General features: G+C 43.1%; 1 protein-coding gene across 1 annotated transcript in view; it reads left to right on the top strand.

Annotated features, from left to right (window-relative positions):
• The first annotated feature begins 996 nt into the window (after nt 1–996).
• The window catches only part of LOC108550449 (discoidin domain-containing receptor 2), a 109,833-nt gene continuing 93,378 nt past the window's right edge, over nt 997–17,451 (top strand). The window contains exon 1 of the mRNA XM_017904195.1: nt 997–1,103. Coding sequence (XP_017759684.1) covers nt 1,013–1,103 — 91 coding nt within the window. The 5' untranslated portion in view covers nt 997–1,012. The remainder of the gene's footprint in view (nt 1,104–17,451) is intronic.

The following is a 17,451-nucleotide window of genomic DNA, read 5'->3' as shown; positions in this document are numbered from 1 at the left end:
AAGAATATTGTCAGCATGAAACAGTTACCTGAGAGTCGTCAAAAAGTAAACACGTGTTAACCCTTTGCACTCGAGAGGCGAGTCACAGTCGCCATTTAATCAAGTTCCAAAGATCGATGTTAGTTGATATATCAAATTTAAAATAATGCAACGTATTTTTCCACGATGTGGAATATCGAAGTAAAATAATTCTACATGTAAATTTGTATACGATTTACTGTTTTAAAAATATCGTTGACTTCATAGCAAAAAGTTTTTGAATTCTTCTGTAAGGAAAATATCGCCGAGTGCAAAGGGTTAATAAGAGTGAAAGAGAGAGAGAGAAGAATTTTCTAGATAATGTGAATCTTTGTGTTTAAAATAGTTTATTTAGAATTATTGTCAATATTTAAATATTGTTATATAAATATATTAACCTTTTGCACTCGACGACTTTTGGCTAGAGAAGAGTAGAAATTCAAAGATTCTCTACTAAAAAACTGACAATACTTTTTCGAGCAGCAAATAAAGAATTGTATAGTAACAGAATTGTAGAATTATTTAATTTCGATACCTCGCACACTGTTACATTACATTAAATTTCCAAGATCTTCCAAATTTTCTGAAATGGCGAATGAAGATCATCTCTCGAGTGCAAAGGGTTAATTTGTTAACTGTTGAAAAACATGGAAGATATTGGTATTCATTTCTATCCATACTTGAAAAGTATTATTCGGTATTATTATAGCTTGGTATTCGAAACTGTCGATTTCGTGTTTTAAATAAGGGAGTATATTATACCTGTCGTTTATAATGACAGCCTTAATAGTTTCTTACACGGGTTAGTGTCGTCCCAGTGGCGGCGGATAATGAAAGATATATCCGAAAACGTGCCGCCACGAAAGTGTCGTGAAAGTAATTTCACCGACGAACGCTGGAAGGTATATAAACTTGGAAGTAAATTTTTTGCTCTCCGATGTGTTTTCAGGCGATTGCCAGCGAGCTTCCATGAAGACACCGCACCTCGGCGACCATGAAGACTGATTGCCTGCCAATAATTGCCAAGTTCTGCGCGCTGCTGACGCTGTTCGGACCTGGTCGCGATGTTCGTGCACTCGATATACGTGAGTAGCGACATCGTCTCTCTTTTCTCCCCTCTCCTCTCCCTCGTGTTTTTCAAATTGTCCCCGGATAAATTGCTCTCGAACGCGCTTTAGCCACGATTTGGCGCGCGCCATCGCGATTATTAATTAGAAAAATTCCACGCGCCCCCAGTTGGAACTCCTGCGTTCGTTCTGTCCTGTTTTATTCACGTTTCAATCATTTCGCCACGCTCTACGCGTATAGTTGGCGAATTTTAATAGACCATGAATATGAAAGCGAGCATCGCGCGGATACAAATTTCATTTTAAACGACACGGTCCTCCTCGCGCTAGCAGTGTCGCGAAACACATTATCTTTGACAATATCTATTAAGTGTCGTGAAATTTGATACCGGATTCAATTATTACGCCAGATTTGCCCGGCCATGACCCGCGCGCGTTCAGCCGCCCGTATCGATGCTGAATTTCATCAATCGCGCGATGAAATTCGCGGCTGATTGACAAGCCGCGTTCATCCAACGAAAAATCCTGTACTTTCGGACCTATGCTTCCTTTGCATCCGGTTTCGTGTCATCGTCGCGCACGATTTACGGAGGCCTTCGCGTTTATTCGCGGAAACCACCCTACCGTTTCACCCCCTTCGCTCTGTGTCGCGGAGGCCGTTGTGACGCAGTTGACGAACATACAGGGGCCTCAGACATTGCCCCTGTGACACATCGTGACGCACCAGAAGATAGCCGACCAATAGTTCCAGACCTTTGACAGCCCTAATGAATCACTGAAATTATAGTCATCCCTTATATTATAGCACCAGAAGATAGCCGACCGGTAGTCCCAGACTTTTGACACAGCCCTAACGAATCGCTGAAATTATAGCCATTCCTTGGACCCATGACACAGTAATGTCAATAACCACTCCTCCAGCCTAAACCATTATAAATACCCGAACCTACAGCAAAATAAAGTTAGTCCTATTATGAATTTGAGCCCGAGAGTTACGTCTGTTCGTACCCTACCCGCGCACCGTGACACCGTCATCGTTATTGTTCCCCGAATTTCTCGTAACGCCATTTTCATACCTGCACACTGCGAAATCGCGTGTCTACGATTTTTCAAGTTTAATTTCGTTCGCGTTTTATTCATTTATTTATTTATTTTGGGAGTAAAAGGTACAATAAATCAATCAGTAATATCTTCGAAGTTTTATCATTTTTGGCCCATACAATGTTGTATTGAAATCGGATTCTTTTGTTGCAAAGTGATCTTGTTAGTAAAAATGACATTCAAAATGTCTGACTTATGTAACAGGACGTCGCACCTCAATTTCGCTGAAGAATGAAGTAGATCTGCGCGATTGACAAATTATAACGAATTAGAGTCTCGAAAATATTAAAAGACGGTAATCGAATATTAAATTTCCATTAATTCGTAAGAAACATAAGTTATCCAAATACTGGCAAGAAGAGAAGTAAATTATTCGGTTAAAAGGAATCAGTATCATCCGAGACAGACGTCTCGATCAAGAATAGCACGCAGAGTCACCAATCTCTGTTGGTTTCTAACAACCGAATTTTCCGAGGTGAAACAAACTAGATGTAAAGATGTCGTATAATTATTAACGAGTGCATAATCTAAGTCCTTCACTATTGGCACTTTTAGGTAGATATCATTGACCAGGTCTAGATCCATTTTCACCCCCTTTCGGCCTCTACGATATCGTGTGGAACTCGTGTTAGGGATGTGGTACGAGAAGGGTGGTTTGTAATGTAAGGGGTGTGATAAAAGTGACACAAATATAGGGTCAAAGACTCAAAATAGGGTCTTATCTCGAAGAAGGTTTATTTCTCTCGAAGATTTCTTATGTAGGACTCTCCGCTCTCAATTGTTCCATAACGATTGAGAATTTTCACGAAACGATGATTTTCGTTTGACGTTGATTTTCTTACAACAGATAGTGTTGGTAACAATGTTTCGATTGGTATGAGTGACGAGTGAATGAGAACCGACAACTGTGGAAGAATGAGAAAGAGTGAGCATAAGTGTCGTTTGTTTTCTAGGGTAAGTGTGCAGTAAAAAGTAAAAAGGAAAATCCAAAGATAGTATTAACCCTTGGAACTCGGCGATTTTCTCGTTACAGGAAAATAGTAATTCGAAGACTTTCTGCCAAATATTTCTGAAACGGTAAATAAGAAATTAAGAGATAGAATGATTTTACTTCGATATTCCAATTTATAATTGTAAATTTTATATATTAATTAACATCCATCTTTAGACTCTGATTAAATGGCGACTAAGAGGCGCCCCTCGAGTGCCAAGGATTAAGATCCACGTTCAGAATATTAATATACATATATGTAGGATTTCTTGCTAGATTAGTCCTATGAAGTCCGAGATCTGCGTGTCTAGTGAACAACAACTCCTTTTTAATAACAAAACAGGTTTATTTAATTAAAATATTACACTAAGTTAAAATATTACTCTCAATTCTAACCCTCAAACACACGATACTCTATTCACTATGCCTCGACTACACACAATCTGCCTTCTGCCTTCTCTGCACCCTTAATTAAAGTCAAAACTCTCTCTTTTCATACACAGGCTTTCTTCCTCAATCACTGGACCTAGTCACAAATATCTCATTCATCCACACTAAATGTGTTCGTCATTCGTCCTAAATGCCTAAGTCGAAGCTGATGTCCCTATTTATTATTCCCTTGCTAGAGTCCTTCGCTGCTCGCAACCCCCACATGTATAAACAGCTACAGCTTTTCTTCAGTTTTCATGTTATACAATTATTTTTATATTTATATTAAATTCATATGCGTTAAACCTCTGTTTCAATCGTTCATCACCCACGTGGAATCCTAACCTCCAACAAATAGGCCTAACGTAAACACCAGGAGTCTATGTCTTTTATCTCAGTTACGTGCTATTCTTCGCAATATTCGGACAAAATGGCTCGACCTCGTGGTTCGTGTCACGCGCCAACGCAAGTTAAGTCGTAAGACGAGTGGTTAAGTTTGATTAGATCGCACCCCCGACACTATCGCATTCGCCCAACGAGCCCCACACCCCCGCGAAATTCCAAACGAGTGAGTCGCAGTGTTCGGGACGCAATCTCTCCTGCAGCGATCTACATACCAAAACATCGGCTTGCCCGTTCTTAACCGTGCACACCGTGGATATTCCCGCGAAGAGGGTTCCGAAGCTGAAGAGCCGGCGCAGGAAATGGACGGACCTCGCGGAGGCTGGTTCCGGTCTGCGAATTTTCAGCGGGAAACTCGTGGCATCCGGTTTGAAGGCATCGTGTTCCGGTGCTCTCTTCTTCTCCTCTGCCACCTGGAATTTTTCATCGGGAGCAGGTGATCTCCGAGTTTTTATTTTCCTCCGGCCTGCACGGCCGATGGGGGCGCCATCAGTCTGGAGTAACGACTCGCTATTCCGCGCCCGCCCGGGGGATCAATTATTTTGAATCTAATGCGACAGGATAAATTGCATCCCGCGGAAGACGCCTCGCCTCACCTCGCCGCCATCGGGTGCACGATGGCCGAGGATAGGAACGATTTTACGCCGTGAGGCAGAGACCCCCGTCTTCGGAAAACAACCTCCTCGTTACCAGGTCCCCGCGTCCCATCCCGTCACTCGACAAATTGCCAATAAGCAAGTTCCATCGATTGCTCAGTCCGCGTTCTATGTATATTAAATGTTCCAGGGGTTTGATCGGCTCTCCGTGCACATCGTAGGAAAAGCGTGCAGTTTTCAGAGATGCTAGTTTTTTAAAAGAAACAGGGCAAAGGATGATTTATGCAGCGTGTGCAGTTCGAGATTGCTTTGCACTTCCTTTTCATTGTTGCTATTAACTCCTTGTACTCGAGAGGTGCCTCTCAGTCACCATTTAATCAGATTCTAAAGATCGTTGTTAATTATCTCGAATTTAAAATTGCCCAACGATGCGTGGAATATCTAGGTAAAATACTACGTCTTCCAATTAATTTGCATTTCTTATATACTGTTTTGAAAATATCGTGGACACTATGGCAGAAAGTCTTCGAATTACTATTTTCCTGTAACGAAAAAATCACCAAGTGCAAAGGGTTAAATCCTTCCCTGTTATTCCGGGCTGTCTAAGCAATTTTCAGAAGACTCGGGGGTTACTCATGGAGTGTCTTGAAATCTGTTAAAAACGAGGTGTTTCAGATGCAGATTTGTCGTGATGAAAATCTTGTCAATTTTGTGTATAATAAATTCATATTCTTCGTTGAGATAATTTATTTCTACGGTTATTCAATAAATTATTACTGTATGAAGCTACTTTAACATTGGAACTACCAACCCAGTCAAAATGACTGGTCCCAGAATTTTCCTTTTTGCTATGACCGAGCACATACACCTGCTTTAAAAATAAAATTGGTAGCAACTCATATTAAGAAAGAACTGTAATCAATGTATTCACTCATATTCATCGTATCGCTGAAAATTACGATAATCTGGGCACGTTATGGTTAGATGCCCACTAAAGATCGGTAGTTCTAGTGCTAATTTCGATTTGGACCTATAGTATAGAAATACGACGAATAGTGCAACTTTGACATACTTGCAACAATAACTTGTGCATCCAGATGATTTATTTTTAATTTATTTGAATTTTGACGAAAAGATAAATCGTATCACAAGTGTTCTAATCAACCTCAAGTTACGAAGATCCGATTAAATTTCGCGTCGAACGTTAATCTAATTATTCAAAGCAAAACCTTTTCACGATACCAAGCTGCGTGTACCGAGAACACGAGGACAGCCGAAAATTCCAATTCGGATAAACAAACACGCGCCGCGAAGATTAAATTTGCATATCGCGGTTATCTAAACCAGTCACCTTTCGCGATACGTATCTCGTCGCGTTATCCCGTATTACCATCCTCCAGCAGCATGCGATTACCAAGGTTTAGGAAACATCGTGGTGGCCCATGAATCGTCGACGGCGAAGTTTCCAAGATTATCGATGTTTCGCGTTGGCCGCGATAAAGAAGCCTCCTCCCTTACGTCCCTGCCTCTCGTCACATACCTGAAATATCGTACCGCCAGGCTCGCGGGATCGAAGAAATTCCGTCTACGTTTCCAGCAAACCTTCCAAACTTTTCTTTATCCGCCGCCCATAAAACAGACCTCATACGTGCTCGAAACTCCAGATGTATTCCGCGGCCACACACGCCCGACATCCGGGCGCCAGAGCGCACGGCCATGCGAGAACGGAAGGGTAGAAAGGGGTGGATAAAGAGAGAAAGAAGAAAACGCTAGCGAGCAACGATATCCGGTGACCAATCAGACACGCTTCGTTTGCCGAGACTTTTCTTGGAACCCTAATGGTCACCATGGAGGAGACTGCGAGACAACGGAGGGGTACCCTGTAACGAGAGTAGTTAACCAGATGGGCAATTAGTTCCTTTAAAGAAAGAAACACTGCAAGTTATAGTGCTGCACTCGCTGATAACCGAGACGAGTGTTATCAGCTTGGAAAATTTGATATTTAACAGAAAAATAGAGTCAAGGTTTGCCATAAGGGGCGTATTACCGTGGGTATGACTGTAGAGTGCATGGGAACACTTGGACTGATAAACAGTGATATCAGGTTTAAGCCTTCAGAATGTTACCTGAAGTCCGTGCCTTAGAACGACTACCAGGATCGCATGAACGGGATATTTATGGCAATATCGAATGCAAGTGGAGAGCAAAATGCGTCTGAAAGTTCAGGGTACGTGACCCAGTAGTAACCAAGTATGAAAGAAGACAGAGTGCAAGGTTTAAATGAGGGTGCAAGTGTTATTCTAGGGCAGTTCTGTCGGTGAGTGTTCTATACGAGCTTTGAAAGACAGTCCTGTCGTTGACAGTCGGTTAGGGTCGAGTCCTTTACAAAGCAAGGAGAGGCTATGAGAAATGCGTGATGAGAGAGCCCGTTGTTGGAACCCGGATTTTAATATACAATACGGGTTCTAGCAACAAGGCTACGTTGGAAAAATACAAGTCGGCAGAGAGGAAAAGACTAAAACTGAAAACTGGCTTTTCGCAAATTTTGTAGGTGTTTATATAATGTTAGTTTTTGGTGGGGTGAAGATGACCATTGGCCTTTAGTGAAAGTAGGAATGAGTCAATTGTTTTTGAACTCTGAAATTGGTCTGCGTTTATCAGCCAGGCCCTTCTAGTGACTAAGAGCCTACGAATCGTTAGTCATCCAACAGTATGAAAGAAGACAGAGTGCAAGGTTTAAACGGGGATGCAAGGGCTGTCCTAGGAGTCAGTCCAGTCCTTTAGAGTCGGTGACAGTGCAGTCCCATACAGTCGTTGAGAGTCGTTTACAGAGTCCTTTAGGAAATTTGAAGAAGAATCAAGAAAGTGTCAGTTGTGTGATTATATCAGTTATTAGTCTACTCTTTTAGTTTGTATTTTACTCCTAAATCTCTTTAGCTCGTAATAAAAATATACTGGAATTAAACAACATCTTATTCCCTATATTCGCCAATCAAAGTATATCCACTACCTGTATAGGAAACAGAGGTTTTCCGAGGACTTGCGAGAAAGTCCTCGAAGTCCCTTTACAGACTAGGGTCACATATGTGCATTCTACGTGAACCATCAGTTTGGCCGAGGAACTCATATATGCGTTTGGCGAAAACAACTATATGTGTCTCAGGTAAACGCATATCGCATTGGCCACATATATCTACAATTTGACATCTTGGATCGTTATCAACGAAAATAGCGACTAAACAGAAATGTGCATTGGCAATTTGAAATGAATTTGCTATCGTGGCAGCAATTAGACTGTGATACGGTTAGACTAGACATGATACGGTTATCTTCGAACCATCTGGACCGCAAAGGGTTAAATGAGGGTGCTAGGACGCGAAAGGAAAAGTTCTTTGAGAGATAGCGAGTGTGAGAGGTTATAGCGTTTAGAATAAGTTTTAACCCTTATTAGTCGTAAGTCACCTGTCACGTGGAAGGTGACAAGATGAAAATCTTTCGCATATATACCGAAACCAGCTACAATCTAGTGAGAATCACTAAAGCTATCGTTCACTAAGGGTTGAAAGCTAGCGTCCGATAAGGGTTAAATTAGTTCTCAATAAATCATATTTATTATTTATCACCGTGGTTTTGCTACCATCCAACAATTCCACATTATCTTCTACATACTCTTTCTCGACTTCGGTTGTTTCCTGCTAGTTAATATCGATAATTCTTTTATTTTTCGCAAAGAAATTTCGACCTGGATCCGTTTCGTTTCGATTGGATGGCGGGCCGAGTCTGACCGGAAAGAAAGGAATTAGCGGTGGAGGTAGAACCGGAAGGATCGACCGAGCGAGAACGGGAACGATGGGGCATATATACCTCGTGGAATGGTTGTTTGAAAATTTTAAAAGCTCCTTCCCATGAAAACCGGCTGCGCCGTGTTCCTCTGTTTTGTTATTAATGAATCGATAAATACGCGAGGGTGTAAGAGAAACGACGCGATTTCGAGATTAACGTTGGCCAGAAGGGAGCAGAAGTCTCTCTCTCGGAGTCTCTCTTTACCTCTGATAACGATCGAAACGAGACCGCGCCGGTGGTGGAATTTTTCGTGGCTTGAAACTTTGACGCGAGCCTGTCCCAGCGTATGGTCACGAATGAAAGATTAAGGAGAACGGGACGAAACGACGTTGGCCGCACAAAGGTTCGCGAGGGTCCAGCGTTTACAAAGAACATCCGGCAATTTTTCCTTTTGCTGCGACGTGGCTCGAAACGCTACCTGCACAATGCGTTTCCCTCAAAAGCGGTCGCGTTTTTCGAGCTCCGGTTTTACGGTGTAACAACCTGTTTCTTCCTGTCACCCGGTGACCACGCCGCTTCTCCTTTGACCGATCCATTTGCCAGCAACCTAATTGCGAAGGAATGATTAAAGAAGATGAAAGAAACGCGCGACTGGCTGGAACGACCGGTTGGACTTTCAGGAAAACGGATAGCCAGCAACGCGTTCCGTTTGTTCCACGACGTGCATGCCCTCTGGTAGCATCGATCACGGTAGCGCACCCTTTTTGCGCCCCATTCCGCCACCATGCTTCTTTCCGTTCCACGTCATTTCGATCGCGTTGTTTACCGCAGCCTGCACGTTTTCATCTCATCATCGATTTCCGAACGCCATGCGGAAACCAAGACACTGATTACCCTTCGGGAACAGGGTCGATCGTCAACGATGCCTGAGAACGTTCGCGTCGATGAGTTGGATCCTTGCTTAAAGGGAGACGGAACTTTCGCTATCGAACGATTGTAGATTTTAACAAGTAGACGCTTTGGTAATTGTTTTATTTCCTCTCTAGCGACCATCATTCTCACCCTCGCTACTAGAGAGATTCCGACCTTCCTCAGAGACTTCCTCAATCGACACTCGCTAGAAAACTTCGTAAAGGACTGTCAAGACAGCCCTTGCATCCTTATTCAAAGCAGTCTCTCTTCTTTCACACCCAGGTTTTCTTTCTCGATCACTCATTACATCCCGTCCATACAATCCACATTGCAATTCCACCTGCGTTCCAGATATCACCCTGTAAATTCGGCCTGAACCCTAAGTTGCTTATTATCTATCATCAGCTAGGTAGGCCCAAGTGTTTCCTTACATTCACTCTCAAACCTTAGCCTTTCTACATTAATACCTTTGCAGCGACCATCATTCTCAGCCTCGCCAGTAGATGGATTCCACACTTTCTCCCGAGTCCTGAATCCTCCCTTAAATAGAAGTTCCTATGCCATTTAAGCATCCCCCGTTTAAGGCAGGGCCTGCTAGGTAGCCTTACTGATGAGTCCACTAGCAGGCCCAGGACGAAACGCATCCCTTTCTTCTTCTTTCGTTCCTTCTAACTACACCACCGCACGAAGGATACCTGCGATCAGCACGACATCAAGGATCATGGTGGAGAGGACCCCTACACTTCTGTACGCTGATTAGGTTAATGCCCCCAAAACGCATCCCTCGGTGTTTTATAGAGGACGTGTCTCTACATCTCCTCGTCTTCATATATCGGTAGCCTCTTCGGCTGAGTTCTGGTACACACCCCAGCTTGGCATCCACATCTGTGGTTGTTGTCCTTGGACCTGGGCGATGTCTTCCTAGAATTCCAACGAAGGGCTTTCTCGCGCCGGAAGACAATGGACAGCGATGAAAGTTGCCCACATTTGTTATTAAAAAAGAGTTGTTGTTTATTAGAGATTTCTGTCTGCATAGGATTAATTTAGCAGAAAATCCTACAGTCGTGAAAGACTTTAACCGTTTGAGTCCCAAGCAGCGCTTGAGGCTTTCGGAAGAACACGGTCGAAAAACCTTGAACAGCGCGATAACGCTTGCCTTAATCGAGTGCGAAGAAGTCCAAACGGTGCGATAGCGCTTGTTTAATTTTATGTCGAAAAATCCCAATCGTCGCGATAGCGCTTGTTGGTAATATGTGACGTACATGCATCAGCAAAGTTGAGCGCGATCGCGCTGCTTGGGACCGAACGATTAATAAGATAATTAGATATTCCTACTAATAAGACCTTTAATTCGTGGATCTAGAGGATGTTGAAAGAACTCTTATCTCTAAGGAGAAGACGAATGATTAGGGCATGAGTTGTGACGTCAGCTGTCTACATTGGACATTGGAATCGAAGAAATATTTAAACCCGAATCTGTCCTGACTCGTAAAACGCTGAACAGATCAAGCAGCTCTCCCTCTCTCTCTCTGTCTCTGAACTCTCTAAACTGTCTAAACTCCGCCTCTCTCGTGAGCAACAGTGGTGGAGAGCGGAAACAACAGAAGGAGCATGAACGTCGGATCGTATCCGCAAAAGGTTAGAGCGATTACTCTCTCGTCGCGTTGGAACGGCTCTCGCCGGGTGACGAGCAAACGGAAACGCGGAAGGGTCGTGTAAAACACGGGGCGCGAGGGTGGGATGAAGGACGCGACGAGGAGCGCGGGTAAGAAAGAAAGGAGCGCGAGGGTGGCGACGAGGGTGGAAAAGGTCGGAGGCGGGCGAGTTCACGGCGGACAACCATTGTTGCAAGCTTTCGCCGGGCGCTAAGGAGTTCTGCTCGAAGCTTCCGTTTCCCTCGTTATGGTAAATGGTCTGTCTTGGTGGTTGGGCAAACAGTGGCACAAAGATAAGTGCAAGCACAGGACGCACTCGGGCTACCATCTCGAGACGTTGTCGAGGACTTCTGGTCTTTCTCTTTGTTTCTCGCCAGCCGCCTCTCGCTCTCCGTCTCTCGCTTTCCACGGACCTTTCCAACGGAGCTACCAACGCAACGCTGATCTTCCGAAAGGTGTCCAGCCGGGTCCGGGTACCTGCTGAAACATGCATAAGGGCGACTATTGTTCGAAGGGAAAATGATTACTTTGTGCACACTGGAGCGAACGTATGAGGGTTGTCCTCGTGCTCCGTGTCTTCGTCCGGTATCGTTGTTAGTTAACCGATTTCAATGACAAAAGGCCAGATAGGTGGTTAATGTATCATATTTGAACTGACGCAGCTGAATAGACGAGACGACCTGAACGCGAGGCATTTATGTGCTCAGGGTTTAACGCGCGGATCCGACAGTTTGCGCGTTAATCCTTAAACTTGCAGTCATCCTCGCGTTATCGGTTAGACGTACTTACAGCACGCCGTTCTCGTCCCACGGAACGTGTCGCGAGTTTTTGTCGCCCTCAGAGTCATTGCTAAGCTTGTTCTGAGACCGGCTGAAATACGGTCCAGCGAATTTAATTGGCCGAATAGTTTGCGGTGGCTAGACGTTAATAAACAGCGTGGCGGACAAAGCGACGAATTACGATCTTCCACGGAGTATGCTCGAAATTTCCCAAAACTTTTCTAATCAAGGGCGAGTAAATTCTAAGAATAAGCTTCCTCGAACGAAGGGTCTCGTTTCCGTGGTATTTTTCACCAGGGACGTCTCGGCGAATAGCGGACTCCAAATTTTCCAATAGAAACGTATAAATAAATCATGAAATCGGCCGTAAATATGCCATGAAACGCTTTATTACGCTAGAGGCTCCTACGATGGAAGCTGACAAGCACCCTTTTATTATTCCCCACGTCCATCCCCGGACGCACGAGCTGGGTCCGTTCCTTCGGTAATCTATACTCTACTGACGAAGAGTTGCCATAAATCGGGGGCCAGGACGTTTAACAACGTTAGGAGTTCGGTAACTGGGGCAAATTGGTCAAGGAAGAGAAGATTTCTACGCGTCGTTGGACTTTCCAGCTAGTAACAAATTAACCAACTTCTATATATCACTGGGAAATGATTCGAACACCCGTTTGAACCCTTCTTCTGGGTACAGAAAGGCGAGCACGGGGGGTACGGAATGGAGAAAATGTCTCTCGCGTAATTTCCCTAATTTTAACCCTTTGCTCTCGACAATTTTTTGACTAAAGGAAAGTATGTGTTCAAATATTTTCTGCTATGAAGCTGATGATATTTTTTTCAGCAGTAAATTAGCAAGAAATCGTACAATAATTAACACGTAATTAACACGTAAAATTATTTGATTTTGATACCTCGAACATTATTACATTATCTTAAATTTGACGTATTAATTAATATCGATCTTCGAAATTTTATCAAATTACCCTACTCGAATGCAAAGGGTTAAAATCCACAGAATCATAGTATACGTTATGCGTTGATGGGTTAGCTCTTTGGGGCACGCTGGGATTAAGTGTCCCACATTTTTGATGCACTATAATGTATGGTAGAACATTTTTAGTCCCACTTCGAAATATTCCAATAAAACAATTGATAATACCTTCAACAAAAATTATAAATATATTCACCTGTGTTGGGACTATTTGAGTCCCACCCTATTCCCACAAATTCAATTAAGTTATTATTATTTTTTTATGTTTTAGCATTATGTGATTCTTTTATTATTAAAAATATACCAATTTTGTTTAATTTAAAACGCAATAAAATTTCTATGCAACATAGATCTATTTTATTATCCGAAATCCTGTTCCGCAAAGAGTTAAAGGTAAATCACGGATGAACATCCTCGCCATCCTCTAATCTTATCTTTATTTCTGTGTGACGGCCATTTTATAGAATTCGAGAAGCCAAGTACGAAGTTAATAACGAAGCTGGATAGGAAATATTTTCTGAAATATTTTCGAAATGGAAGATCGATGGGGACCAAATGGACACTTTGCTAATTGACGAAACGAACTTTATACGGCGAATGACTTTGAATTATTTTACTGACAACGCGTCGAAATTCATTATTAAATAAAGCCACGGCGACTAATCCATTCTAACGTAGAGCGATACATAATAGAGGCTACGACCGGAATAATCGGCGAACAGCAGAGGCGAACGTGCAAGAATAAATTGAATATGCACGAGGACAAACGTTACGGCAATTATAGGGGTATTGTGCACGTGTTCCCGCGAAACAATGGAAGATAATGTCACGATTTATTCCGCGTCTATCCCGTGGACGCATTCGATCGGGCTTCAAGCTTTTTCCACCTTCCGCTTGTCGATCACTGAAAATTTAACCGTGTTTCCGTCACAACTTCGTCGACTTAAGTAAAATTCCTCGCCTCCCGTTCTTTATCGCTTTTCCTCCCCGCCTCGCCCTCCTTTTTTCCTCCTATCCGATTTTACTTCCATTTTCTATCGGAGAACTTCTGATAGAAACGTCCAATCTCTCGATCTCGAATGCAGAAGAGTTTCGCGCCATCTCGTTCCAATCTGAGTTTTCGAATCGGGTGTCGAGTGCAGGCCTCGGAAAATAGCGAATTTTGGGGATGCGTGTACTCGTCGAATAGAAAGAAAATATGCGTGTTCGCTCGACTGTGTACCACGATAACGGAGAATTCTGGAAAGAGAGTAGGGCACCACGTTGTCTTCCAGGAGAATCTTCGATAATTTTCCCAGCAATTCATGACGAATGCGTAAGGTGAAGGTGGTTTAACGGGGTAGAACTCTGGGAATTTCATTTTGCTCGCGCGAGAATCCTGCCAGCGACCAACAATTTCTTTGCAAAATTTTTTAATAAACATCCTTGTTTAACGTTGCATTTTGTGCGTCTTTTTATTAATTTCCGCGATGAATTAAATAATTTTTCATTAATCCGTGGTACACCATGGTTATGTAAGGAATACATAATCAGTCGGTCTGTACATAACTTTCGAAGGCTGAAATAATTAACGCGTTTTATCTAAAATTCCATGCATAGTGGACAAGTGTCAAATTACAAACATGTAACGATTACAAGGAGAATTTATTTTAATGCAATTTATACGAACGAAATGATTTTTATTCACTTAAGTTTCATTCCGCTTTTCGTGGATTTACTCTTAATTTTATGAAAAATCGTGAACTACCAAAGTCTTTAGATTGACGATACCTAGATATAGAGTCAAGAAAGAAGGAAGGGTGATCGAAATGACCACGTTTATTCCTATCCCCTTGCACTCGACTCGATTTTTTGGCTAAAGAAGAGCAGGAGTTCAAAGACTTTCTGCTATAAAGCTGACGATATTCTTTGGAGCAGTAAGTAAGAATTCGTATAATAATTAATAGAATTATTTGATTTCGATACCTTGCACACCGTTACATTATCTTAAAGTTGACATGGTAATGAGTATCGATCTTTGAAATTTTATCAAATGGCGACTGAAAAGCGCCTCTCGAGTGCAAAGGGTTAAAAGGATACGCTATGCACTCGCCTAAACGCCTAAGATATTAATTAACAATGATCTCTAGAATTTTATCAAATGGCGACTGAAGGGCGCCCCTCGAGTGCAAAGGGTTAATAGAGCTAGACCTGGTTAGGGTTGACCTAAAGAGTTCTGTGATTTTCTCACGTTGAGTTGGTTGTCGTCTTGATTGATGGTCTGGTCATGATGCGTGTCTTGCCTTCTTGGCTTTTAGGAGACTCATTTTGAAGATTGAGACTGCTGTCTTAGTAGTTTTGTAAGTTTTGCATGTCCACTGATTGGCCGGTGCGAGATGCAAGTGGTTGGTGCTCGTCTTTTAATTGGTTATTAATAATATCGGAGGAGTGTGCATGATCCTCGACGTCCCCCGGTAGCTATGAATGATGAAACAATTTGGGGTCCATTGTCTTAAAAATGATTTACTGACCCTTGCCAAGAATCACCAAAACGGTGATAGACAGCATCGAGTGTGCACGAGTCAAAGGACGCTAACGATAAGGACACAAAGCACTCCTTCGCGAAGACTTTGGAGGTTCGATCCTGAGGCCGCGACACCCCAAATTCGCATACAATGCTACAAGTAATTCCTAGCGTATCAAAGAAGGAATCGAAACCAAGTTCGTCAAATTAGACTCTAAGTTTGACTCTAAATTGATTATCGTACAAAGCAATTTACACCGCAAACAGTATTCGCTTCCCGCATTCCTAATAGACGCAGCAAGCGGTATCACTAGACCCTGGTACCCTGAAAAACAAGGTAGCCCACGTGGCGGTTGGTAGAGAGCAAAGGGGATGATTCCGTGGCTGTCCAGACGACAGCCCGTTCTCTTTCCACGGGGCGTTTCTTCTCAGCCGACTGAATCGACCGTCCGTGACGAAAAGCTTCCCGGCTTTTCGCGGATTTGAAATGCAGAGCAGTTCCCCTCGACTACGGAAAGCCAGGCCGAGCTGGAAACGTCATCTTGTCCGATCCAAAGTCGTGTCGTCGGTTAATCTTCGATTCTCATCTCCCTTCGCGCTGAAAGAAACTTCGTTCGACGGTGATGCCCGATCTTTCTGCACCGTGGATCTTATTTTCCTTTTTTCTCTCCCCTCCTTTCGCCTATTAAACTTTCCCCGCGATGTAATACCTCGAGCAAGCGGTTGATTCGAGTCGAAGATCGCGAGGGGGAGCGAGAGGGTGCGGGCTAAGGAGATAGGATCCGATTTGTACATCGGTGGTTCAGATTTGATCGTAGGAAAACCCGGGTCTGCGAACCCAAGATCGTCAATTGTCTCGTGGATTGCGCTAAAATTGATCAGCGATTAAATTTCGCGGTGTACCACGCGTTATTGTCTATCCGAATCTTGTTGTAATTTAAGTGCGCCATGTCAGCGTCAAGATGTAGGTTATCGTAAAGGCGGTCGCGTTTAAGTAACAAAGGCACTCGTAATTTGTAGCAGCCGATAGTCGATAAGTTGTATGTCGTCTAAGTTTAGCGAGACCCGAGCACCGATCTTCTCAGACCAATTCAATTTTTCATCAATCGTCGCTCTATAAACGCTGCTTGTTCCCAAATTTACTGCCTCGAGCCAACGGCGGAGAGGAAAGCGGCGTTTACTGAATCTTGGATGAAGTTGCGAGCAACGGAAAAGTATAACAGTTACAACGTGGGTATTTATATTTGGACCTGGTATATTCAGTTTGACTCAACGAGGAAGAATTTTTACAAGTTCCAGGGACAAAATTATTCACCTCAACCTACCAATTATTTGTACATTGGCTGTGTCAGATCGTTGAACGAAGATCAATTTAGCATTTATGTTGGAATGCTAGGGTTTGAGAATGAATGCAAAGAAACACTTGGTCTACCTAGCTGATGATGGGCAATGAACAGCTGTCTAGGGTTCAGGCCAAATGTTTAGAGTGTTATCTGGGGTGCGTGAAGGAGGATGAATGAACACGTGCAAGGATTGGATGAATAGGATATTTATGACTGTATCGAATGCAAGTGAAGAACAAAAGGTTTAGGGTACGTGACCCACCGAAACCGAGGCTATGAGAAACGTGTGATTTAGAAAGAGAGCATGAGTATGAAGGAAGACAGAGCTTGTCGTAATGCTTTTATCGTAGAATCGCTAACAACGTGGTATATATGTCGTCACACAATTATCAGAAACACTAGACCGTTCTGATGCACGCGTCTGTGAGTTTATTGGTAGCGCAAGTGGTTAAACGAGGATGCAAGGGCTGTTCTAGGAATCAGTCCAATCCTTCAGAGTCGGTGACAGTGCAGTTCTATACAGTCGTTGAGAGTCGTTTACAGAGAGTCCTTTACGAAATTTGAAGAAGAATCGATGTGAGAGTGTCAGTTGCGTGATCACATCAGTTATTAGTCTACTCTTTTAGTTTGTACTTTACTCCTAAGTCTCTTTGTCGTAGTAAAATTAAATAAGTGAAGTAAACTCTACATTCCAGCTGTCTGGGGGCAATCCCTTCCTCTGCGTTTTGTCTTTTGTCTCCAGTATCCCGAAGACTTGTGACCTGCGTAGCCCTAAATAGGCCCGTCCTAACCGTTTGCCCGTTCAATAAAGATCTATACAGTTTTTCCACAGTTTTCCACTGACTGCTATTCCTTTGCGTTGTAACCCCTTTAACACTCTT

Source organism: Eufriesea mexicana, unplaced genomic scaffold (genome assembly GCF_001483705.2).
Source record: "Eufriesea mexicana isolate 0111107269 unplaced genomic scaffold, ASM148370v2 scaffold2818, whole genome shotgun sequence".
NCBI classification, from domain to species: domain Eukaryota; kingdom Metazoa; phylum Arthropoda; class Insecta; order Hymenoptera; family Apidae; genus Eufriesea; species Eufriesea mexicana.
The sequence above is the reverse complement of the archived record's forward strand: the minus strand, read 5'-3'. Positions and strand labels throughout refer to the sequence as shown.